This window comes from Papaver somniferum, chromosome 11, assembly GCF_003573695.1.
Source record: "Papaver somniferum cultivar HN1 chromosome 11, ASM357369v1, whole genome shotgun sequence".
Taxonomy (NCBI): Eukaryota; Viridiplantae; Streptophyta; class Magnoliopsida; order Ranunculales; family Papaveraceae; genus Papaver; species Papaver somniferum.
Window position 1 is genome coordinate 63,574,407 of NC_039368.1, and position 25,638 is coordinate 63,600,044.

At 36.2% G+C, this 25,638-nt stretch overlaps 4 protein-coding genes and 1 long non-coding RNA gene across 5 annotated transcripts; 2 read left to right on the forward strand and 3 right to left on the reverse strand.

Annotated features, from left to right (window-relative positions):
* Window positions 1–285: 285 nt before the first annotated feature.
* Window positions 286–4,658, reverse strand: LOC113321797. Its single transcript, XM_026569710.1, has 7 exons — window positions 4,286–4,658; window positions 4,108–4,179; window positions 3,521–3,627; window positions 3,275–3,330; window positions 2,374–2,542; window positions 1,329–1,604; window positions 286–1,151 (listed from the first exon to the last, which is right to left on the reverse strand). Exons 1-7 carry the CDS (start codon window positions 4,537–4,539, stop codon window positions 379–381), a joined length of 1,707 nt encoding a protein of 568 aa, XP_026425495.1. The 5' UTR covers window positions 4,540–4,658; the 3' UTR covers window positions 286–378.
* Window positions 4,659–4,816: 158 nt separating this feature from the next.
* Window positions 4,817–8,045, forward strand: LOC113321796 (probable protein arginine N-methyltransferase 3). The gene is made up of 7 exons (XM_026569709.1): window positions 4,817–5,159; window positions 5,250–5,756; window positions 5,920–6,017; window positions 6,561–6,639; window positions 6,735–6,995; window positions 7,083–7,250; window positions 7,408–8,045. The coding sequence occupies exons 1-7, from the start codon at window positions 4,878–4,880 to the stop codon at window positions 7,852–7,854; spliced, it is 1,842 nt and encodes a 613-aa protein (XP_026425494.1). The 5' UTR covers window positions 4,817–4,877; the 3' UTR covers window positions 7,855–8,045.
* Window positions 8,046–8,362: 317 nt separating this feature from the next.
* LOC113323418 (rhodanese-like/PpiC domain-containing protein 12, chloroplastic) lies at window positions 8,363–11,129 on the forward strand. The gene is made up of 8 exons (XM_026571722.1): window positions 8,363–8,724; window positions 9,146–9,265; window positions 9,723–9,814; window positions 9,957–10,057; window positions 10,270–10,380; window positions 10,514–10,622; window positions 10,713–10,763; window positions 10,962–11,129. Exons 1-8 carry the CDS (start codon window positions 8,463–8,465, stop codon window positions 11,040–11,042), a joined length of 927 nt encoding a protein of 308 aa, XP_026427507.1. The 5' UTR covers window positions 8,363–8,462; the 3' UTR covers window positions 11,043–11,129.
* Window positions 11,130–11,324: 195 nt separating this feature from the next.
* LOC113323419 (10 kDa chaperonin, mitochondrial-like) lies at window positions 11,325–13,811 on the reverse strand. Its single transcript, XM_026571723.1, has 3 exons — window positions 13,510–13,811; window positions 13,135–13,274; window positions 11,325–11,722 (listed from the first exon to the last, which is right to left on the reverse strand). The coding sequence occupies exons 1-3, from the start codon at window positions 13,612–13,614 to the stop codon at window positions 11,674–11,676; spliced, it is 294 nt and encodes a 97-aa protein (XP_026427508.1). The 5' UTR covers window positions 13,615–13,811; the 3' UTR covers window positions 11,325–11,673.
* Window positions 13,812–22,953: 9,142 nt separating this feature from the next.
* Window positions 22,954–24,775, reverse strand: LOC113320528. The gene is made up of 2 exons (XR_003346157.1): window positions 24,603–24,775; window positions 22,954–23,452 (listed from the first exon to the last, which is right to left on the reverse strand). It is a non-coding gene; the product is annotated as an uncharacterized LOC113320528 (long non-coding RNA).
* Window positions 24,776–25,638: the final 863 nt, after the last annotated feature.

Sequence of the window (25,638 nt, forward strand, 5' to 3'; positions counted from 1 at the left end):
TAATACCCAGTCTTTGCTGCATAGTTATGTGAAGTTATGGACAGGGATTTCACTTAGAGATGCTCTGCTTTTAAGAAATAGTATCTTGCTGGGAGTGTATCTGTCTCTCTGAACATAAATATTGTGTTGCAACTGTTCTACCATTTTCGCTAATACTGTAAGTGCAGCTGCGATCCTCATCCACTTTCCAAATTATAAGTACTTTTTTTTTTTGTTGTTGAATAAAACATAACAGAAAAAACCTATAGATAAATCATAAGGATGCTAGTAAAAAGAAAGAAATGCTAAACACAAAAGACAATAATTTATCCAATGATCATATAAGTAAAGACTTTTTCCAAATTTACCTGAAATCGAAAACATAACTATTCTAACGCGTTACACCAAAATTCTGATAGCAGACTCAATAGCATGAATCTCCTCTTGTCTGACCTTCTTCCAAACACCACCAATCATCAAATAACCTTTCAAATCCTCTGCTTCACTACTCTTTATCTCATTTAAAGTTGAAATCTCCAGTGACTCAACATCACAATTAGCTTGTCTCTTACTGCAACGACTGGTTTCTGTAACTTGCACATCCTCAGGCCTTTTGATTTGTGGATCGAGAACGGGAAGAACACTTGTTGAACCAAGAACACGAGGCAACATACCAATGGGACATGCATTCCAAAACTCAGCTTCTTTCCACGTGCTTTCTTTCTCTCTGGCACTAGCAGGCATTGCTGTTGTGTTCCCGGAATTACCCTTTGCTCGACGTAGTTTGAGAAGCTCCAGCTTCTTTGCTGCTTCACTGATACAGACCTCTTGCTCATAAAGGATCTTTTCAACCCCTGGGAGACTGGAGCATTCTTCAGCATATGTAATACTCGGTAATCTTAAGTTAGAAAGCTTTTTTAGTTTTATCACCAGATTTTCATTTCCTAACATTTGAGCAAGAAGTATTGCTGACTCAGAAAGGTGAGTATTGCCAGGATAAGATACCAGAAGACACTTTCTCAGAAGTTCCATTAGATTTTTATCCCCAGATCCTATCTTACTGGGACCCTTTCCTTTCTTTAATCTGTCAATGAGCCATGGCACCAATGAAGAAAGGTATTCAAGGAGACGATTTTCAGCCTTGTACTGCGACGCCGAGAGTCGATATAACCCTGTTGAGTTCACAAGGAGAAGACATCGAAAAGTTCAGCACCAAAGGTCAAACCCAATAAGTTTCTATGTATATGGGTTACAAAAAGGGTGTTCTCGGGTAATAATAAGCAAATTTTTAGTAAAACAGAAGTTTTAGTGAATTAGAAAATGCTACAAACAGTCGTAAGCCAAATTACCAGTTTCAAGTGCCCTGGTTTCTCGAGTCCCAATCATTTGAAGAAGTTCGCTGAGTATCATTAGCAGAAATTCTGGCTCTTTAGATGCAATTCTGGTCACCAAGAGTTTCCAGATATCTGCCGCGCTTGCGGATATTTTAGAACAATCCACAGGTCCTGCTTCGTCACCCCCTGATATACAAAGAAACTCCAGCATCATGGCAACCACTTCCATGGGGAAAGAAGAGTATAACTGCACAAGGACAAGCAGAGTCCTTTTAACCTGTTTCTTTGAACCTGAAAACAAATTTTCGCCTGTAAGCATTTGTGCGTGAGCATATGTTATTTGTGCAAAAGAAAAAAAACTCCGGAGATCATTGGTTTTCCGAAGTTTATCAGCTCCCTAAATGCACATTGAGGGTCTATAGTCGAAAAAGCACATCTTGCAGGTCCCAAAAACTCCCATGTGGAGAGATGTACTTCCCGAAATTACCTAATTATATGCATATAAGCCAGGGTGTGGAGAAATACTAATAAGCTTGGAAAATGCTTCAAAATGATTTTATGTGGTTGCTTCATACACATGACAACTTTTGAGGATTCTTTTCTTCATAAACGAGAATAAAACAACTTCAGAGCACTTTAGTGGATCCTAGCAAATGTCCATAACGGGAAAGAAAATTCATGTAAAGTTAGCAATATCAGATACGTTATATCAAAAGATAATAAGGAGTTCACAGCCTCCAGGACACATGAAGGAAGGCTCAAAAAGAATATTTATTTATAATGTAGCATCCACGCTATTGTAAGATTCTTCTGAAGTCTAAAACTGTTTATCCAATCACTATCTTATACATGAGCCAATTAATGCAGGCAAGCAAAAGAACCACGGTAGACTACAAATCAAAGGCAGATTACCAAAGGATATCCAGTTAAAGGTATTTAAAAGTCAGGACCAAAAAATGTTGAACAGAATCTTGATTTTGATTTTCATATGATTAGAAGCAAGTTAAACCATAGTATCACGTCAAAGCTTAACCTGATAAAACTACAATATTAAACTTACGTTTTGCCTTCTTTGATGGAGGTTCTGAGCCCTGCTTCGTGGTTAATTGAGAAGCTAATTCATGCAATCTAGACTTGATTTCTTCTTTGATGTTAGTGCTTCCATCCGTGTTAAATGGTAAGGAATTCTTTTGAGACTCCCAATAATAAGATTTAAGCCAGTCAAGTGCCTGAAAGTTCAAAAGGTAGAAACAATAATAAATCAAGCATATTGAGCTGAAGTTCCATAAGAAAGATTAAGGGCAAAAGTGATATTGGAGATTAATGGGATGATTGAGTATCAGGTTCTTTCCCTGTTTGATTCGTATAAACTTCCCAGAAGTAGCAGTAGTTTCTAAATCAACTGTTCCTATTCCGACTAGTTTCTAATCCAGATTCTGTTGGGAGTGGTATCTTATGCCCAGGTCGATACAAGGTGAACACTCAGTAATGAACCAGCCCGACCCAGGTTCATGTCTGCTTTTCTCTGCCAACATTCAAAGATGTTAGCAATTTGGTTCCCAGGAAAACTAAGCTTATATTGTAGCTCTATTATTCTGTTTTTACCTAACTTTCATGGTGGTTATCTAGCTGAGATTCCCTACCATGGGTAATGAACTGGGACTCAACACAGTAGAATAGAAATAGGCCTAAACTGTCAATAAAATAATATAAACTGGATAAGGATGGATAATATTGGCATCCATAACACAGAAACTTGATTCTTCATTGTCATGTAGATAATACTGGATTTCCTTTATTTTAGTATATTCCTATATTACCAGATCCTATATAATGGAAACTAACTTACTCTTATATGATGGAAACAAACTAACGGGAAGTTTTGTATCTCAACCGGGAAAAACATACACTACCAGCTCCTGAAAATATTTAGAACCACTAGTGACAGAAGCTTTGTGTACCTTTACAGAGGCAAGATGAACAATGTTAAGTGAAGGTAGATTACGATGAGAACTCTCTGCAAAGTATAATCAAATAAAACAGCATAAGGTACAATATGCCCCAAACTCAGGGACCTCAAAACAAAACAAAAAAATTTAGAAATCCCATCTATTTCAAGCCTAATGATTGTGTGCCTGAAGATATGGGAATTAAATAACATTCACCTTGAGGGGGTATATATTAAATGGTAGATAAAGTATCCTCACCATGACGAATATCTATCAGCATACGCGGGATACCGATTGCATTTGCTGCATCAGCAATCGAAACTTCTGATTTCTTCCGTGTCTTCTCAACGACCCCATTTACAAGCCTTCACAAATGAGATTTAAGTGTAAGCCTAAACTTCTTCTGAAATTCTAACGGAGCCACAAAAATAAACTAAAAAGAAAATGAAAAGGTAATAACAAGTGTAAGCATGTTAATTAAACGTCTCTATAAAACTCAAACACTGTGTATAACAAAAAGATCCAGTCATCTGTCAGCATGCAAATTTCCATCTACACTTCTACTGCACCATGGCTCGGAACATAATGCTGAGAAAATCAAATTGGTAAATTTCGTGTTGCTGAATTACACATTAAAATCAGTCAAGACTTCCTAATTCCTAACAACCAGTTAGTTTTTCTTTTTCATCCATGGCAATCAAAAATTTGCAGACAATCTATATCAGGTTCCGAATGGGATGTTGCACTACTAATACTCTTTTATATATATATATATATATATATATATATATATATATATATATAATTTGTATTTTCTCATGAGTGGGACAAGTAAAACATTTCACCTCAGAATGGACATGCAGTGTAGCATGGACAGAATCTCGTCTGAGTCTACTGCTTCATTACTGGAACCCAATCTACAGCATCAAACAGGAAATAAAAAAGGGTAATCAACACACACACCAATGTTGAAGAATTTGACCAAATATCAACACTATTAATGACTGAACTTGTTGGGGTTACCTGAAGAAAGGATCTTTCAGCTGAATTTCAATAATAGAGGCTGTAACTTCAATAACAATAGGAAGACAACCTCTACTTCTCCATGCCGATATTCTTTTTAGAGCTTCATTAATAGATTCTGTAGAAGAGGAAAATAAACATTCACGAACCCAGTTCCATTCGTTCCAGCTTAACCAAGGAACCAACTTAACTGAATACTCTTTTCCTTCATCCTCCACCTCTGTCTCTATCTTAGGAAACCCTAATTCCATCATTCCTGGACAAAATCAGCGAATCCTTCCTCCTACACCAACTTCACCTCTCTGGGAGATTCCTTAAACCCTAATAATTTCATGTAGCAGGAGAAAAAGAAGTTAACAAAGTGGATATTTTCGCCCAAAGAGTTTTAAGCGAGTGTGCACAAATCCGGACTTAATCCGTTGGCGGCGGGAACAATACTTGTGATAGCTTGAGGGCTTACGAGTGATTTGGTTAGGTGTTTAGGGAGTAAATTGGAAGTTTCGGAAACAACAAAACCTTGATGTTGCTAGGGTTTCTGTAAGGTTTTAATCAGAGAGAGACTTCTTCCCACTGAATAGAACTTAGTAATCCAATGGCGGACAAATTCAAAATTGTAAATGGACTTAACGAAGATAGTGACGATGACGAAGGGTTGGAACAGAAGCTTGATGAAGATTGGGAGGATTGGAAAACTGATGAAGAATACGAAGCAGAAGAATTTATCTGTTTGTTCTGTGATGAAAAGTACAAATCCATCGAATCTGTTTTCAAATATTGTAGCTCTAATCATTCTTTTGATTTTCAAAGTATAAAGAAAACATTAAGCTTGAATTTTTACGATTCCTTTAAGCTCATCAATTACGTCAGGTCTCAGGTACCTTCTTATTCGTTTTTCTGTCTGTTACTTAATATCTTGGTTTGATGTGTTAATCTGTTAAACTTAGTTGATTTTTTTGGTTGTTAGGTAGCAGAAAATCAAGGTTGGAGTTGGAGTTGTTTGGAGAATGAAAAGCGATGTTGGGAAGATGACAAGTATCTGAAACCTTTCATGAATGAGGATTCCTTATTGCACAACTTCTGGGAGGATGAAGATGATGAGGAAGAAGATTATGCAATGGCGGTTGATAAAGAGGAAATACTGATGGAGCTAGAAAACAATCAAGATGTTGAAATGAATCAGCTCATGGATGAGGACATTATGGATGTGGTTCCTTCTAGTAAGGAAAATGGAAGCGAAGACAGATTCCCAGAGTCAAATGGGTCTTTGGACATGTTAAGATCATTGGAGAAGGTCACACTTAATGGTGGAGTAGCTGGTAAAGATAGTGAATCATCTAATAATAAGGAAAAGCGTAAGCTTGGGAAGGTTTCTTTTGCAAATGTTGTTGCAAAGGAAATCAAGACTGTAAATGAGAATTATTTTGGGGCATATGGCAAATTTGGCATCCATAGAGAGATGATCAGTGATAAGGTATTTTCTCATTTTTCAATTAGAAGAATTTTTCTCATTTTTCAATTAGAAGAATCACTAGTTATTAATCTGTGTCGCAAGAAATCAGAGGTTTGCATAAATTCACTTTTTACTTTTGATGCTCTAGAAATTCAGTATAGACTCACAGAATCTTGCCGTGTAGGTGAGAATGGATGCTTATAGAGGAGCAATCTTGAATAATCCCTCTCTCATGAATAATGCGACTGTTATGGATGTTGGTTGCGGTACTGGAATACTAAGGTTGGTTCTTCTTGTTCATTTGTATCCCCGTGTTATGTCGTGCTGTGAGTGCAACTACTTTCTTTCAGAAATCGACCCAGTTTATGAACCCTCATCCTAGTTCTTCCATGATCTCTGATACTAGTAGCTAATCTCTAAAACTAGTAGCTTCCACCTGTATTATGTAAGAGTAGGAGACTATAATGAGTCTCTGTATGAGCTATCTGGACCTAGTTGAATCCTGCAAATTCCATAGAAAATCTTGTTGCAGATTCTTCTAGTAATCTTCTCTTTCATGAACGTTGAAGTCTTGCTATGGTTCGTTCAACTTCTACTGAAATAGAAGGATAGTAATTGTTGGTTGATTCTGTCAAAAATATTTGAATTTTGTATTTCAATTGAGCCTCATATTCCCTGCCGTCATAAAGGGTAAAAAGATAAGTTAGTTGCATAGGTCCAGTAATTGGTTATTCTCTGTTTATTGAATAAATGTCTCCACTCTGGCAGTCCTAACCATGAACATTACTTGTTTCTCATGTCTGTGTTTCATATTATCTTTTGTAGTCTGTTCGCAGCCCAAGCAGGGGCTTCAAGAGTGTATGCAATAGAAGGCAGTGAAAAAATGGCCTCAGTGGCTACTCAGGTATAGGCTCATCTCCCTATTATTTTTTCTGTTCTCTAATTGTGTATGTGAAGATTGGTTTTGTTTTAATGGCGTGGATGTATGCATGAACGCAGATTGCCAGAGAAAATGGAATGTTATATGATGCAAACTCAAGTGCTGGTAATGAGCATTGCACTGGAGTAGTCAATATAGTTCAAGGCATGGTTGAAGAGCTTGACAAAGTGGTGCAAATTCCACATCACAGTGTCGACGTATTACTAAGTGAATGGATGGGATATTGTCTCCTCTATGAAACGATGCTTACCTCAGTGCTTTATGCCCGTGATCGCTGGTTAAAACCAGGTGGTGCCATTCTCCCTGACACTGCAACTATTGTAAGTTCTCTATCTGCTTCAAGTTCCTGTGCATCTAACTTTTAACCTTAGATTTTACACACTTTCTGATTGAGGCATCTTGTATAGTTCGTAGCAGGTTTTGGAAAAAGTGGAACCAGCATCCCATTCTGGGAAAATGTTTATGGTTTCAATATGTCTTGCATTAGTAAGGAGGTTGTAGAGGATGCTTCAGAAAACCCTATAGTTGATGTGCTGGACAGTCGCGATATAGTGACCCAAAATACTATTCTCCAGGTTAGTTCATTTTTAAAAAATGTTATGCGCCGGTTGAGATTACTTCGATCCACGCATTATCAGCATTGGTGATATTCTCATTATATTAGTTTGCTTTCTGAACCCTCAAGAACACTTTGTATCTAACTTTGACTTAAAATTGGTTTTTGTTTCTCAGGCTTTTGATTTGGCAACTATGAAGGCTGAAGAGATGGACTTTACGTCAAGCTTCGAGTTGGAGGCGAAGTCAGATCTTTCATTGACAGATGGAAATGCCAAATCAACTCGGTGTTATGGAGTGATCCTTTGGTTTGAGACTGGTTTCAGTAGCAGATTCTGCAAGGAAATGCCAACGGTCCTCTCTACATCACCTTATACTCCTAGTACACATTGGTCCCAGACTATATTCACATTCCGGGAACCAATTGCATTGGCACTTGCAAAACCCGAAGCCGACGGAATGGCAAAAATCGGAACTGAATCTTACCCCGCTGCAAAAATCCAAGCACGCATCAGCATTGTTCGTGCAGCGGAGCATCGTAGCATTGATATATCCTTGGAAACTTCTGCAGTCGGTGTAGATGGTCGAAAACAAAGTTATTCTGTTCAAATCTTTAATCTATAAACAATTTAGTTCCTGTTTGTTAATACACAGATGAGCTTCCTATAAGTTTCAAAGGGTAATTTAATGGTATTTTTTTGGAAGTGAGTTGCATCTGTGTATTCCTCCAGGTTCTGATGTGCAGATTAAGATTTTGTTGTTGCGACTTGAGTTACTCCTTACTTTCTAGTAAAATTTTGATGGACATTTAAGCATTTTAGGTTGTGGATTCTGAAACAAACAATCGAAGTACTGCTTATTATATACACCGTTCAGCATTAAATTTACTCTCATGGTAGTTCCAAAAATCATCCTTTTTATCTTTATCAGTTTCAACTTCCATGGGAAAGATTCACTTGTGGAGATTTTCCGGTGGTTCTCCTCAGATGTGGCTAAAAAATAAATGAATCTAATTCACTAATATCAGGCCTGACACGGGCACGGACCCAAAACAGATTCAAACTGGAAGCACTGACATGGGCCCACGGGACTGAGTTGAATTTCTTGAAACTGGGAAGCAGTGGATGGAAGTTGAGAACTGTTTAAGAGAAGCAAGCCCGCCATTACTGAGACGACTACAATTGAATCAAGGAAGAAATCTAGACAAAGGAAGAGCTGAGAAACCCTAAATAATGTGGAGTAGAGCTTGTTGTATCCCTAATTCAATAAAATTACCATCACTAGCGTCAAGTTATTTATGCAGTCTCAAGAATACTAGTAATAGATTAAGTTTATCTCCATTGAAACCTACTAATACTCATACTTGTTCTTTTTCTAAACTCTTTATCACACTCGCGCCCATTTCACTTTCATCTTCCCATTTTCTAACACCTATTAGATTCAAGGATACTACTTTGTCTAAGAGAAAAGGCATGACAACTCCGAATGGAAGAGGTCAGTACTGGGTTCTCGTAAAACCCTCATGTTATTCTTAGCTCTTATATTTTTGGTTCTTCTAGTAATTAGTACGATTTCAGGTGAATGGATTGTTCTAATTTGGATTTCTATTAGTTTCAGATTTTCTTTCTGTATCATTCTGGTGAGACATAATAGGGGCTTGATCAAATCTGTTTCTTTTATTGAAGTAACTGTGCGTGTTAATAACTTGGTAATTAATCATGAATAGCTGTTCTTGTTATGCATTCATCCATTGGTAGGAGGTCCTCTATTGTATTGTGTAAAGTGGGATTGAGTTTTGAATAGTTTGAAGCATCAATACGGATGTTTCCGGTGTTTCTGTGTATCTCTTACTTCGTAAAAAGCTTGTTATGATTGATTAGGTCCAAGCTCTGAGTGTGTATGTGTCTGTCTTCAGCCTCTTGTAGTTCTGGAAGCAGTGGAGGAGGTGAAAGCCGGGAAATACTCGTTCAGCATTTACTTGTTAAAGAAGAGGATCTTAAACTTCTGGTGGAGGTTCAAGCGAGTATAGCAAGAGGTCAGAAACAATAAACTGCACTTTAAGCGAATAGAAAACGGCACGTCTTAGGCTTTACATCTTGCTTCTTGTATCTGATTGGGTGAGCTTAAATTGTTAGCTTTTATGTTGTCCGAGACCCCCAGTGGTTCATGAAGTGAAAGCTGAATTTTTTTTTCATTTAACACCCCATAAAAGTGATAAATCATTCCCTGCAGTTTAAGTCAGACACATTTACCTATATTTATTGCCTGTGAGACGCGAGTTGTCTCATATCCAATTGTTAGCATGTTATGTACATCTTAATCAAGTAGCAAAGTTGAACACTGGCATGGTACATATAAATGCTAAATTATCTTATTTTTCTTCTTCCCCCATTCCCGTTCTGTTACTCTCTCCCTTTTCTAGATATTTCTAGTAAGAGATTTGCAGCACCTTGTTGTTGTTTAATAAAGTGGTAATTTATTCATGTATGCAGGACTGGATTTAAGTGACTTGGCTGTCGAGTACTCAATTTGTCCATCAAAAGATCAGGGGGGCATGCTTGGATGGGTTAGGAAGGGGCAGATGGTACATCTTGAAACTATTCATATACTACTTTCACATGTTGTAAAGCACTCTTAAACTCTGTTCATCCGTTCTTGAATAGTTTTTCTTCCATTTTGTTGATCCCTGATTGACTTTTGTTTCTTGGTTACGTATCCTAAATAAGGTGCCAGAATTTGAGGAAGCAGCTTTTAGTGCCCCTTTAAACAAAGTAGTTCGATGTAAAACCAAGTTTGGATGGCACTTGCTTCAAGTAGTGTCCGAGAGGTATGCATTCTTGACCTTCATTTGTTTGAATAATTAAAGCAGCTTAGTTACCCATTTAATCACTTGTTGCGAAGAGAAACTAATACATTATGCAACAAACTCTGTTGCATCAGGAGTAAATATTAAATGTTGGGTATTTTAGAAGGATCTCAAAAAAGAAGACAATAATTCTCCCAAAAAAAATTCTCTCACATTCCTTTGTGTATATATAGGGAAGAAGCTGTGCTCCAAGATGTTCAGCCAGAGGAGTTCCATATAAAAATGCAAGACCCAAGTTTCCTTGAAGAGGCCCAACTATTAGATGTTCGAGAACCCGAAGAGATGTATGGATCTTACGAAGTGTCTTTGCAGACTTCTCTAAGTCAACCAAGAGAGCTTCATTTTTAATCCGAAGCTTTTTATCTTCAAGGCTCGATATTCTCATCTCTAATCTGTTTGATTATTTTGTTGAAACAGCACCCAAGCTTCATTGCCTGGTTTTGAGGTTCTTCCTCTTCGTCAGTTTGGCAGTTGGGGGTCAGAAGTAACAACCAAATTCAATCCTGAAAAAGACACTTACGTTCTGGTATTCTTGAAGTATTTACGTTTTTCTAGGTTGATATACTCAGTATTGATAAAGATTATGTTTTGATTTTCTTCATTCTTCGAACTGCAGTGTCATCACGGAGTTCGATCTCTACAGGTTGCGAAGTGGCTCCAGGCTCAGGTTAGATCCTCATTGCTTTGACCATTTTATTTGATTGTGTGGAACATGAATTGTGAAATACCTTCAATGCTTGAATTTACTCAACGTTTTTGACTCTCTCTAAAGTAAGTGATCAATCTTTTGCCTCACGGATTGGCCAGGAAGAAAAAATCTCGATCAATCACGTCGCTGCTGATAATTTGTTATTGCTTCTTGTAGGGGTTCAAGAGAGTGTTCAACATTGCTGGAGGAATTCATGCATATTCAGAGAAAGTTGATCCATCTATCCCAACTTACTAGCAAAGGATGATTGTGTCTTTATAAGATCAACTAGATGTATACAACTTATGTTATGTCTTGAAATGAAGACTTCAATTTTGATGATAAGAACCCTCAGATTTGTATGCATCTTATTTTTATTTTTAAAGCATTAAAAATAAAACACTGTAACTGGTCACAAATAAGCAAGATAGGAGGGTCTTTTAGCCCATATAGAATATCAACGAAGGGGGAGGGGAGTGATGAGGAAACTCAACAAGCATTGTACAACACGAGAGGACTTTTCGTGCTAATGCAAAATTGTCCATAAGTACTCGGTTTCATATATGCAGTTCACCATTGTCCAGTTTTCAACAGGCATGGGCATGACACTTTTAACCGCAAATGCGATCAATTGGAAGGCCAATGTAATGAAATCAATTCCCCAAGATTATTAGGTAATACACCGGTGAATATGAATATACTTGAAATTCGGAAGTTCACTCTTCATAAATGTTAAATCTTTGATGGGAGTTTGCAGCCTCAATAGCATAAAAGAGTCGACACAAAGTAGAACTTTTATTTACTGCCTACAACCTAAAACTGCAATTAGTGACCATTATCAGTAGAACCCTTCTAAATAACTTCTATGCTTGGTCACCAAAGGGTGGAATTACTCGCACAGAATTCCCAATATATCCTGATCTCCATACAAGAGATACCTGTAAGGATTTCAAAGGAACATTAGAAAAAAATCACATATTGCGCTTTTTAATGAATTCATAGATCAACCGTTAACAATCAACACAAGCATCGTAAGAAAAATATATGATTTCAAAGGTACAAAACATCCTAAAAAGTTCATGCAAAGGGTTAACAACAATATTCCTTCAGAGATTTCTTTTCGGTTTGAAGTATCGAGATTTTTCTTATATAGACTAATAACTAAACCTTGTATTCTCAACCATAAGGCAATTTCCCGAAGTTCACGAATATATCCTCATACAAAAACAAGAAGGCATAGGAGAAATTGATAGCTGACGGATATACAGCGAGTGGGTATTGGATATTTAGTATTGGCTTATAAGCACTTAGCCTTTTTAGTAAATAAATAGCAGAAAGAAAACAAGGAAAAGAGGTGTTTTTTTGTCCTGAATCACTGCGTAAGAGCAAACTAGAGATATTATATGTTAGCTAATACAAGTCCTAATCAGAGAGATAAGCTCCTAGTGTGAAAAACACAACAAGTTCTGCTATGTCAAGTAAAAAGTAAAAAGAAGCCAACGAGGTTTTTCTCAAAAGAGCAACTAGACCTTGGATTCTCGACAGAAAGTCATTTTTCTAAGGTTCTTGAAAATGCCTCATACCAAAAGAAAGGGGAATAGGTGGAAATGAAAACTGAGTACGTATAAGATATGTGGTATTGGCTTTAGCCTTTTGACTTTGTTTACAGAAACACAACAATGCAAAGAGGTATACTTTATCCAATCAATCTGTACTAGTGTTACTAAGCAAACAAGAAATATTTTCTGTTACGCAGTCGGTTGTCAGCTTTAGAACTACTAGTCAGGGATATGAGACGCATAATACATATGTATATCACATCATGCACATTTCCCAGAGCATATATTATATAAACTGATTTTACCTTAATAGGTTCTGTTTTATCAGTTGAAAGAGTAAAAATAAAAAATTGCTCCTCGATTAGTGGCCAAGAACTAAACCAAAACCACCATAAGACCACCTGCATAAGGGTCTCCCCTAACTAGGTAAACATGAAATCTCCATGTCACAATGTCAACTCCTTCCCAAAAGAATTTGAACCTGATCTAGCACTGTCTTGTTTTACGCTGAACCGAATCCTTTAACTAATTGAAAATACAACCAATGGATTACTAATTTAATGTTCCATTTTTTACAAAGTCATGGTAATGGTGTTAAACAATGTTTAAAATTCTATGAAAAAAACACACAAATTGGTGGTAACTAACAAGCCAACATTGAAACCTCAGGAACAAGTCATGATTGAAACTATTCTGACCCATTAAAATATGACATATCCCATTTTGAACAAGCAAATAGAGAGAAACACAACGATGCTGTAATGTTAAAGAGAGAGTAATTTGTAACTTACTCTTTCTCACCAAGCTTTACATTCATTCCTCCATATTCAGGTAAGAGGACAGTTTCACCTTCCTTTACACAGACAGGAATATGGTTCCCCTCTCTATCTTTAGCTCCCGGACCTACTGCAATCACTTTCCCAGAGTTCAACTGAACCAAACACAACAAATAACAAGCTAAAGACATTAATCAACCGGCGATATAGTTTGGATGATCCAACTCGAATCAAATTTTATCTCAGCCTAGGTATTTTCTTTTAACTATCTATTTCTATTTTAATAATTAACAAATCTCATGAAGTAAACAACGAAATGAAACTTGATAAACACAATGTTACATGTAGATATAGAAGGGGGAGAAATAAGTTATTTTTGGAAGACTTTACCTTGGCGGTTTTCTCGGGGAGTAAAATTCCGGCTGTGGTTTTGGAAGGAGGAACGATCTTCTCCACTAAAACGCGATTCAAAGATGGGATCAAACGCTTCGCCATTAGAGTAAATTTCTGGAGGGAATAATGAATTAGTGAAAACAAAGACAAATCGTTGTGTAGAATGCGACTGATGATCAGTTCCTCACGACTTTGAGGGTTTTAAAGAGGGATTCTTGGGTTTATGAGTTACGTGCTATTAGGCAATTAGGGTTCGCTCGTACGGTTAGACACAAACTGGTGATGCCCCGTGCTGAGTCTGCTGACTACCACTGGGCACTAGCCATGCTAAATTAAATACCCTTAGTTTTGACACCCAACAAATATATCCTTATACAAAAATAAATATACCCCTATCATTTAAAAACCTTATCCATTACAAATTAGATTACCTTAATACCCTCACTCATTTCTTTATTTCAAATACAACAAAAATTTGTATCTACCATTTCACCGCCACCACCACTACTAGCACCACCAAATATCCCACCACCACCAACAACATTCAACTATCATTCCACCACCACTTACCGACCGCCACCACCACTAGTACCCCACCACTGCCCGTCACAACCACCACCCGCCACCACCACCAGTCCATCACCGCCCGCCCGCCACCACCACTAGTACCCTACCACCGCCACCTCCACCAGTCAACAACCGAAGTTGATTCCCAAAAACAAAAATCAAAAGCTCATGACAAAACAACATGGTATCAACAACCGAAGTTGATCCAAAATTTGGTGTCAACAACCGAAGTTGATCCTCAAATAAAAAAATCAAAAAATAAAATAAAAAAAATATAAAATAATATGGCCTCAACAAATGAATTTAACATCATAATATGGTGTCAACAACCGAAGTTGATCCCAAAATATGGTGTCAACAACCAAAGTTGATCCCAAAAGATGGTGTCAACAACCAAAGTTGGTTGATTTCCTTTGTTGATACAATAAGTGAAAAATACTCCAACTTTTTTGGGTCAACAATGGATGTTGATCCCATTCACTGGGATCAACAATGGAAGTTGACACCATCCACTAAACACATTTCTTCTCTTAAACACATTTCTTCTCTTAGAGACCATCATCAACACTTGTAGTTTAAATTGTTTAGCAAGCTGAACATACTTGGGCATGACAGTAATACGTGTAGCATGGATGACACAAGTTGGTGTCTTCAAACAGGGTCAAGACAGTAATACATCAAGCATAATAAATTCTACTGCTCTTATACCTACGTGGAACAGGGTCAAGAAATTGCACCAAGCTCCAAACATTCATAGAACCCACAGTCCAGGAACCACCTATTAAGAAGAACAAAACTTATTAAGTTTGGAAGTTTGATAAATGATAGTTATGAACTAAACTATAGCATGGCTAGAACAACTTCCAGATTACGCTACAGATAAGCATTAACAAAAAAATAAAAACATAATCTTCATGAGTGTCAACAAAAGAAGTTGATCCCAGAGAATGGAGTCAACAACCAAAGTTGATCCCTGAATCTGGCGTCAACAACAAAAATTGATCCAAAAAATTTATTACCTGTATGTCTAAGTTGTCTAGTCACTCTGCAAATTGGGAAAATTAACAACTTCGTTCCCCAGCACCACTACTGCGAACACACCAACAATTACTACGTCACATTTTCTTCGGGGACTCGCACATTCACTTCTACGTCACATTTCTCCTGCTGGAAGCATGAGAAACTAAATAAGAATACACAATCTTTCGGAAACATAAACAATAATAATAGACAATCAATTGATATGAAACTAAAAGCAAGTTTACCTTTATTAACAAATACTCAGTTGTAATGAATGCTTGTTTACAGAGATCTTATCTCTCAATTATCACATATCCAATATAAATTAACTGGTGTATTATTTTACAATGAACATGAAATGACAGAAGAAGTATCTAGTTGGATCAAGCATCTGAATTACATGACCTTGTCATCCTTGAGATAAATGTGTCCCCAAAACAACAATTATACTTCTACCAAAAATCTCACCATTATCTTAATGTAAGATGAAAATTCACATGAAGACTGTACAAAAACTTGTTTAAGTAAATGCGTAACTACAGCTAACTAGTTACAGTAAAACTCTAAAACTAATGTGATTGTTTTCGGCATTTAAAGACTGGTAACTAAAAACCCTTGCAAATCTTCATATAGTCTCAATACAAATTTCAAGTTCATCATTTTTTCACATGCTTACCATCTCTGATTATCCTGCACAATCCATCTTCTGCTGCTTCATCTTCTATTTCTTTCTCTGCTTGGACCTAACTGGGATGGTTCTACATTTTAAGACATCAAACACCATCGGTGTTTTCTTGCACAGATTCGCTGCTACCTTCCTTGCCTGGTTCACTCATACTAAAACCAGAATAACAAATTCTAAATCTCAATTACTACAAAATCAAAGAATCTTCTCATTAAAAAAAGTTAAGTTTTCCAGAATCAACAACATGAATATAGATGAATAATTCAATAAACATGAATAAGAACGTATAGAACCCTAAATTTGCACGAAACGTTAACAAACCTCTTCAGATTGAAACAACAACACCATTAATCAATTTGTCAAAGTATATAACGAATCAGTAAGAAATCAAGAAAAAATGATAAATCTTAAAATATAAATTACACCAATAGATTAGTTGTTGAGCTTAGAATTACTCGAAATTGAAACCTGAAATCAGATCATCCAGATCTATGGCGTCTACAACTTAGTTGGAAATACCTTTAAAAATAGAGAAGAAGAAGATGAAAACGAACTACTGATGATGATTTCCCCCAATCTCAGTTCAATCTTCAACTGATTCCTCCAAAAATATCTTTCTCTTGGTTTTTCTGACGAAAAGCTCTGCTTTCTCTCTGTCGACGACGACGACAAACATAGTGATAGATTTGTTTCTAATAGTGGAGGATGTTGTGGTGGCGGCGACGGAGCTGGTGGTGGTAATTGCAGATGTACTGGTGGTGAGTTGAAAGAGATTGAGAGAAGAAATAAATGAAATTTTCATATTTGGAAAAATTCGATCTAACAGGGAGTCGAACAGGAAGGGTAAATACGGAAAGAAAGAGAAAAACGTTCGAGCTCCTAGATGGAGAGGGGTATATTTACTCTGTGATAAGGGTATTTGTGAAGCCCATCAAAACTAGTGGCAATTATATAATTCCCACAAAGCAAAATTTCTAAGGAGACTCCATAAGGTCAAGCATTATGGTAAGGATTTCATTTCGCTAATCTAACTATGGTCCTCCATATCGTTTTAGAGTAGCGATATCCTTTAGTTACACTTTAAAGTTGATCACATCTAATACGCACTACACCAAATTTTCGAATTAGTAACAGAACTGAGTTGTTACTTAAATGGGTTGTAACGGTCGTCGCCTGTTTCAAAAGTGGGTGTTACATTTTTTGTAACGTCTTTGAACACATTACCAATTCTGGTTGTAACTGCTCTAGTAACATCTGTGATTCGTTACTAATTTTCCACGTCGTAACAGCTCATGGCCGTTACGAATTATTTTGTAACAACGAGGTCGTAACATGCCAGAGCCGTTACTACGTGGCAAATTAGTAACAGACCATAGCCTTTACGAATTTTTTCGTAACACCAAAAAAATTACTGCCGGTCAACATTGACCTGGTCAAAATTAGTCATTGTCGTCCAATTTTGACCAGTTCAATATTACTGGCAGTCCATTTCTGCCGGAAATAAGCCGAAATTCCTACACCTATCCATCCATCATCCACACTCAACTCTATCCATTCATCATTCACACTCAACAATAGTTTCATCATTCATTAAATTCATATAACATCCATTCAATTCATATAACATTCAATCAATCACTACACCATATTCAGGTTTCTCCAACATTTTAGTTTTCGAGCGTGCAACGGATATTAAGGTTGCAAACCTTTTTCCGTTGCACATTAGACAAATACGTTGGTCAAATACTAGATAGTAGATAAGAAAAAGGAAAAAAAGGACGCGCTCGTACTTTAATTAAATGACTGAGGGCTTGAATGTCCGTAGAAAATATCTTTTTTATTAACCTAATTTTGTTCTTCTATTTTGTTATCCGGCTCTCAAAAAAAAATATCTAGTTCTCTTTTCGTTTCTTCTCTTCATTTTTGCTGAAACCTAACTAGATCTTTAAAATTCAAAAGCGATATTTCTGAAAATTAACGGAGTTTATGAGATATCTCATACAAATCTGATTTGTGAGATGGGTTTTGGTAAGATTGAGTTTAAACTGTTTATTTTTTATTTTTTCAGATGTTGGTTTTAACTGAATCTGATTTGTGAGATTTCTTTATAACTTATCTCACAAATCAAAACCCATATTTATGAAATCAGACTCAATCTTCGGTAACTCGAATTTTGTTCAATTCCTAGGTATGTAATTTTTTCCTTTATAAACCCTAGAAAACTATTCTCTCGATTTCTTTGGATTTGAGTTTTGATTTTGACTGTTGTTTATTTCAAATATGGTTGTATTCATTGTTAAGGTTTTATTGTGGTATTTATAAGTAAGCAGAATCAATTAGATTAATCATTTGAGTGTTGTTGGTTTATCTTAAAAGAATTTAGTCGCTTATATATCAGATTTGTGGTGTTTGTGTTGGGTTTTTTTTTTTTTTAGGTACAGATCTAATTTGGTTGTTTTGGTTTCTCTTGTTGATCTTTTATTGATTCTAAGAAGATCCTAAATTCTTCAGGTAATTCTACAGTTGGTTTGTTGGCTATATTAATTTTCTTAACTAGCAGGTACTTCACTCTCCTTAATTTGTCATATTTTAGCCTGCCATTCAATTATGTACTCTTTTCTTCAGAATCGGTAATGTTGGTGCTTTGAGGATGGTTCTCATTCAATTTGAACCACTTTTATGTTTTAATAAAAAGTAACCTAGCTTATGGCCATTTATTTTATTTTACTTTCATGATGGAGGAAACTGATCTATACACACTTGTCGGCCTTGTGCACCGATTCAAAACCTCCCAGAAGATTCTCCATTTAGGAAATTGATGCTATTACTTATCTTGCGTTTATTTTCATTCAACAATAGAAACTTGATTACTTTTTCTTCATAACTGAAACTAATCAGATCATATTTTGTCTGATTTCAGCCATTACCTGTTGTGAACCCACCAATTACTAGATGAAACCCTGGCAGTCCAAGAACTTAGAGGAGGAGAGAATACGAAACACAACCCAGGAGATAGAAAAAGTGTGGCACCTGTGGCATACATGGGAATAACAAGACTACTAGTCAGGGTGGGAAACAACTAAGGCAAGAAGAGGTTTTCAAGTTGCAAGTGCAGTTGGTGGGACTAATAGTGATCTTTGCATAGGTTCAACTGGATCAGATGCTACTTCTACTATCACAGCTGTGTCGAGAGGAGGTCGCGGCAAAGCTACACTAATAACTGAAGGTATTCTTATGAACTAACTTTCATATTGTCAAATTCGAAAACTTGGATTCTTGACCAAAGTTGGTATTTATCTTTGAATCAACCAAATAATTGTATGGTTTATTATATTTCATTTGGTACAAGCTGATATATATTAATATATTGATGGATTGTGATGATGAATAATGGTGTGTTTATGAGATTCTTTCCATATGAAAAATTGGGTCTTTTAGTTGATCTACAATGGCATATGAAGGTGCAGAAATCCGCCGGAATTATCATCAATTTTTTTTTACCTGAAAGTATCGTCGGATTTTTTTTCTTTTACCTTTAAATTGGTTTGTAACGTATATGTGTTTCTCAAATTAGAGTAATACGTTGCCTAAATTATTGTAAGCGTTGCACAAATTAAAGATTCCGTTGCTCAAGAAACGTTGGTAAACCTGGTGACCAACGTTTTTATGAGTTGCACAAATTAATTTGACCAACGGAAAGCGTTGCACAAAACTTTGCTATTTCCAACTGATATATGCGTTGGTGAAATTCATTGCAACGTGTATATGCGTCCCAAATCCGATGTTTTGGTGTAGTGAATTCATATCAGAAAAAGGAAATAAATTCTTCTTGGTACAATTTTTTTTTTTGTTGCTAAGTATCACGTTCTTAAGTTTCTTCTAACATAAACCACTATAAGCAGTACTATTTACAAACTTACAAAGATAATAGGATCTTATCTTGCTTTCCTGCATTGTGGAGACGTATTAGCATTGTAACCCACATTCTTTCTTCCGACTACAAAATCAAAACAGACCTACAGTCAGAAAACCAAGCAGTGGAGATTGGATAGTCTGGCCCCATCCATCCCTGCAGTTAAGTGTTAGACAATGCAGAAACATTACTTCAGGAACTATCAAATCTCTAAAAGATACATATAAACTGCGGGTAAGCAAAGACATGCATGATGTACAGAAAACCAATCTGCATTACGAAAAGAAAATGCACAAACAAGTAAGACTGCAAACATCACCAGTAAAATCACTCAATTACTTGTTTAGGTTCTTTTGAGGATCCTCACCTATGGCTACCCAGTTTGGTTGCAGTTTTGGATGAAGCAGAAAGAGCTTGTTTTCGGCAACTTCAGCTGCATCCATAATCTTGCCTGCATCCACAACCCTGCATGTATTCACTGATGAGTACACTCTTCTTTGTACCTGCTTGCCGAGGTGAGTATTAATGCTTGCATACCATATGATGAAGAATCAATAAAATAAAAAATTCAGATAGAAAAGCAGAACAAGTTTTCAGCTATTAGTTAAACTTCTGGTAACCTTAGGCATGATTAGGAAGCCTCCTAACATGTTTCCTTCATATATATTCAAGTTAATGTACAAAGAAACAATGCTCTAAATCTGAAAAACCAAATATTAAATATATTTGATGCTATCAGAACTGTGTACAAATGCCAAGAAGATTAAACTTTTCTATTTGCTTACTTATATGGAATGTGTTGTAGTATCTCTGTACATCTTAGCCAAACCAAAGCCAACAATGTACAACTGCATGGAAAGCAAAGGCATGCAATGCATCAAAAAACTTATCCTGAGCATTTGTTGGAGAATAGACAAAAGTATTACAAAGTAAAGATACAAACATGTTTGCACGCCTTCCAAGCCCCATGTGGAGATTATCTGGATTAATATCTCGATGTAAAAAGATTTGGCGAGTATGAATTCAACACGATTGACCTACCACACATACAAGAAAAAAAAATAAAAAAAAGAGGTATTAAGAATAAGAATAGACAATGAGTGAACTTTCAATACCCACCATCTGGTCTGCAAGCATCAGAACAGACTTTAAAGAGATTTTCCTACTGCTGAAGTTGAATAGACTTTCAAGATTAGGTCCAATTAAATCCATCACAAGAACATTATAGTCCCTTTCAACACCAAACCATCTCACATTTGGAAGTCCAGCTGTCAAAGTGGAAACAAACATATATTGATAACCTTGAAAATGAAGGAATAACAGTAAGTAGAAAAATAGAGAGATAATAAGCCTCGTTGCTTTTTCCTTATAAAAGTCTGTATAAGTTGATTCAGTCATTTGGATATTACCAGATTAGTTATTATTTAACTATCAGGTAGATTAGCAAAGGCATACTAAGGACATTAAAATGGACAATGATGCATAAATTGAACATAGAAAATTAATACAGTATTAGGCCTTTACATGATATATGCAAGTCCACAGTATACCTGACACTCAGCAATTATAATATCATCACATAGTTATTGCTAGACCAATATAAGGACACGAGTAGTGGTGCATTTCCAAGACCACCTAGGTTCACAACTGGGGCTTCAGCCCCAAAGGTCGAGGCAATAGTACCTATCAAAGAGTAAGACCAATGAGCCGAATCACCCACCACGTCCTTACAAGGTCCTTGCATACTTCCTACCTGCTTCTATATATGTATGGACCGACATTACGACAAGGTTCACTTAAGCAATAAAACAAAGAGCAACAGAAAGTAGCTCCAAAGGTCGAGGCAATGGTACTTATCAAAGAGTAAGACCAGTGAGCCATATCACCCACCACGTCCTTACAAGGTCCTTGTATACTTCCTACCTGCTTCTATATATGTATGTACCGACATTACGACAAGGTTCACTTAAGCAATAAAACAAAGAGCACCATTAGTAATACCGTAGGATAGCCTGGTCTAATCCGACAGGAAACTTTTTGCAAACCTCCAATTCACTTAGATATAACATGAATTCTCCTGTATATGAAATCACTGGCTTCATCATGTATCCCATTAAGATACCAAGTCATTACTCAAACTAAGCAGCAGATACTCAACAATCAATCATAAAGAGTAAGGCAGCATATGTAATAGTTACCTCGAAGCTTTCTCTGCAACCAAGCATTGACCTTCATTATACACACTCATCGTGTGATTCCACACAAGAACTCACTCTCTAATTACCTCAATGAACAGAAGAACACTTGGCTCAATTACTAATAACAATTATCTCTATCATAGTTGCATCTCCTTCAGCTCCAGTCCATTGCTCATCAAGATACAATGTTAATTGAACTGTCAACACCTAAAATCGAAACACACAGACTAAAGGCTTTTCAATTAGATATTGAAGAAAAATTACTTGCCTAAATCCCAACCCATCCATACTTAAAGATAAAACCCTAGAAATATACATACCCTATGCAGAATATAAGGGTAACACAAGATACAGAAATAAACCAACTGAAATCAAGATAAAAAAAAGACAACAGACACAGAATATTAGAAGTGAAAGAAGCTTACCCCTTGAATCCTTTTTCCAGTAACAGGGCACACAGGTCCTTTAGCCTTCTAAAAACCAAATAATATTTGCTAGATAGGTGTCTAATTCAGATGCTCTTCCTGTAAGGATATGCTAGTCCAATGAAAAAGAAAGTGTGCAGTCATAATACAGTAATTCCAATAAAGATATAGAGAAAGGAAAGAACTTCAGTTACATAAAAATTTGACGTCCAAAGAGAGCTTCACAAGAGGTTTGTAAACACCAAGATATATTCACTTTTCAAATACATTTTAGCCCATATACCATTATTGCCAACGATGATTCTTGGTTTAAATTAATGACACCTTGCTTTTTACTGGCACAAGCACAAATAATTTATTAGGTGATGCACTACAGTTAAGCACATTTATTATTCAATTTATGTAGGGAAATAGGGTAAATACCAAGTATACTTAAACAAAAGCAAATCGACGGCCATACTAGCATTGTAGTAGTTAAAGGTATAACTAAAAATACATAAAGGAAATCCATGATGTCATAATTCTTAGGTGGAAATGCACAAGATAGTTATATACATATAAGAAAATACGATACAAAAGACAGTAAAATGATTTCCCAAACTAGTCAACATATGCCCAAAACCAGATCCATCGTACACGAAACTGGCAAGTTTTCAGTTCAAACCATATAAAGATCATGTACAATATCCCAACACATATATACCAGCATAAACTAACAAAAGTAACATGGGATCAAGCAAACAAACTACCCCAGATATCCCCGTGAAAAGATAATACCAGCGTGAAATATAAAGGCCTCGACAATAAGCAGCAGCTAGATCAAAGTAAAAATGTAAATCTTAAGCAAATGTGGATCATAAAAATATTTTGAGCCGCAATTAAAGATCCTCTACTATTCTCATGGCCAGTGCCACCGTCGGGGTAGTTCTGGTTACCAGCCATCGTTCCCGCAACGATCTTCCGGGTAGCCACCGAGATGGTAGGGTGCCACTTAGGCCCGACGTTTCTAAAGTACAGCTTTCTAGTTCTTACTGGCAGCCATCTCAAGCGAACTCTCACATAAAAGAACATTTCTAAACCACAGCAAATTCACAAAAGTGAAAGGCAACAATGCCGCAACTTACACAAAAGCCTGCTCCATAAGAAAAATACCAAAGTGAAAGTACAGTCGATATACCAAGATTAAAGGCATTCATTCTTAAAAGAGGGATCGAAATCACTAGCTACAAAGAAATAAGCAAGATTATCGGCAAACGAATATCCAAGGAAGATGAATACTTGACACAAGTCTGATTTAAACATGGCAAAATCTCACATTAGTTACAAAATTGGAGTTTTCATTAAGCCAAATTAGTCTTAGTTGCCGAGAGGTTTTCACTGAAGTAAAAGGCGAACAAAATTATCCAAATTGATACAAATAACTAAGTTGAGTTATGCAAACAGGGCTGTTAGGAAAGACAAGGGAGATGGTGCCATAAGACAAAACGTTGATCTGAAATTTAGAATATTTGAAATGCACTGTGGGAAGGGTACAAAGTACAAAGATATGTTTAAAAATTCAAAAAATTTGCTACTAGAAATAACAGAATGACGGACTTGTTTAAATTCAAGTAAGAAATCTTTAATCATTAATATCATTAATGAAGGGAGTTTCAAATAATGAAAATGCAAATTCAAGATTTATGAAGAAGGGCAACATCAATTCTTAAGGAGGTTCAGGTTGTTTTGTAAGTTTCAAAAACGAAATTCATTAGGTGATATTCACAAACAGTTAATAGGTTGGGTTAAAGAAAAACCAATCCAGGACTTGACTCATCATGAAAATCATCGTTAGGAAACTGCATAACATTTTCAATGTTTAAAGAACCATTTACGGCACTCGAAAATTTATTGTGTAAACAGAAAGAATAAAACGGAAAGAAAATGTAATCTTTTAAGCAAGTTCATTGCATGTTCTAGACATTCAAAGAAGATAGTTTTATAACTCAAAGAACTAACCCACTGTAAATGCTCAGAGTTTCAAACCAAGTCATATTAAAATATGGAAGAACAAATTTCATTCTCGGCAATTACGACAAAACGGTTTTAAGGACTTTTTTTGTTGTTAAGTATTCAATAAAATTTTAACTACACATGAACCAGAAGAAACTGCAATTAGCCATTACTAAATTTGTAGCAATCACAAAATATCAGAGAGAAACATAAATCAAACAATCATTAGAAATACTATAGTTCAAAAGGAAAGAAAACATCAATTGAAGAATTGAGAGAAAAACCCCTACCTTTGTGTGTGAAAATCCTTAATCGAAAATGGGATAAAAGTCGCATCCAAATTTGTCTTCACAATTCAATAATTTCTTATCTGCTTGAGAAGGTTGGAAAGAAACAGTGGTTTAAGGAGAAGAGAGTGTTGAATAAAACAATGAAAAATGAGTCTTCACTCCATTAAATTTGGTTTACAGTATCAAAGACCGAAGCTGATCATGTCTATAACGTGGCACTGGCACACATGCTAAATATTTTTTTATTTTATTTTATTTTTCTTTATTAACTAGAGTTCTTCTAAGGAATCTACTAATCATGCTCACCAATTGATGCTAAGGGATGACTACTTGACTTAAACAAAAAATTCATATGGGTTGGGCTAGGACTCAAAGCCCAAGGAAAATATCCGTGTCGTTACACATACTCATGCATAATATAATGGTCCCAACCAAATCAAATTAGGCAATGATGATTCTATTCCACTCTCTCATGTTGGTTTTTCAATTTTAGGCACACCGGATCGTAAGTTTCACCTTCACAACACAATCTTTACTCCCGAAATTTCTCATAATTTATTATATGTCTCTCGTCTCACGAAGGATGATAATGTGTTGTTTGAATCTCATCCTTACTTTGTCTTGTAAAGGATCGGTGTACAGGGAAGGTTCTTCTACGCGGCCATAGGAAAGGTGGTCTATATGAACTGGATGCTTCGTCAGTTTCTCCAGAAGCCTGTGTTAATGAAAAAGCCGGTCTACTTAATTGGCACTCTAGATTAGGACACCCTTTGATGCGAATTGTGCGTCATATTCTTTTGAAATTTTCTCTTCCTGTTTCTAATAAAGCTATAACTTTTTTCTCTTCTTGTCATGAGCATAGAAGTCATAAGTTACCTTTCTCTTCTGGTATGACTCAATATCTGCATCCTTTGGATTTAATTTTTTCGGATGTCTGGGGTCCTTCTCATATTTTGTCTAATGAAGGTTATAGATACTACATTATTTTTATTGATGCACATAATCAGTTTACTTGGATGTTTCCTCTATCTCACAA

What these genes read in the sequence shown, in the direction of transcription:
- LOC113321797 (XM_026569710.1), bottom strand. Translation starts at nt 4,539, where the DNA reads ATGATGGAATTAGGGTTTCCTAAGATAGAGACAGAGGTGGAGGATGAA. An exon ending in CTGAAAGATCCTTTCTTCAG is followed by an intron (nt 4,180 to 4,285) that starts GTAACCCCAACA and finishes TTGATGCTGTAG; the next exon opens with ATTGGGTTCCAGTAATGAAG. An exon ending in TCCATCAAAGAAGGCAAAAC is followed by an intron (nt 1,605 to 2,373) that starts GTAAGTTTAATA and finishes ATTTGTTTTCAG; the next exon opens with GTTCAAAGAAACAGGTTAAA.
- LOC113321796 (XM_026569709.1), top strand. Translation starts at nt 4,878, where the DNA reads ATGGCGGACAAATTCAAAATTGTAAATGGACTTAACGAAGATAGTGAC. An exon ending in TGCGGTACTGGAATACTAAG is followed by an intron (nt 6,018 to 6,560) that starts GTTGGTTCTTCT and finishes TATCTTTTGTAG; the next exon opens with TCTGTTCGCAGCCCAAGCAG. An exon ending in TGGCCTCAGTGGCTACTCAG is followed by an intron (nt 6,640 to 6,734) that starts GTATAGGCTCAT and finishes GCATGAACGCAG; the next exon opens with ATTGCCAGAGAAAATGGAAT.
- LOC113323418 (XM_026571722.1), top strand. Translation starts at nt 8,463, where the DNA reads ATGTGGAGTAGAGCTTGTTGTATCCCTAATTCAATAAAATTACCATCA. An exon ending in GACAACTCCGAATGGAAGAG is followed by an intron (nt 8,725 to 9,145) that starts GTCAGTACTGGG and finishes GTCTGTCTTCAG; the next exon opens with CCTCTTGTAGTTCTGGAAGC. An exon ending in AAAAAGACACTTACGTTCTG is followed by an intron (nt 10,623 to 10,712) that starts GTATTCTTGAAG and finishes TTCGAACTGCAG; the next exon opens with TGTCATCACGGAGTTCGATC.
- LOC113323419 (XM_026571723.1), bottom strand. Translation starts at nt 13,614, where the DNA reads ATGGCGAAGCGTTTGATCCCATCTTTGAATCGCGTTTTAGTGGAGAAG. An exon ending in TCCCCGAGAAAACCGCCAAG is followed by an intron (nt 13,275 to 13,509) that starts GTAAAGTCTTCC and finishes TGTTTGGTTCAG; the next exon opens with TTGAACTCTGGGAAAGTGAT. An exon ending in GTAAAGCTTGGTGAGAAAGA is followed by an intron (nt 11,723 to 13,134) that starts GTAAGTTACAAA and finishes AAATCCTTACAG; the next exon opens with GTATCTCTTGTATGGAGATC.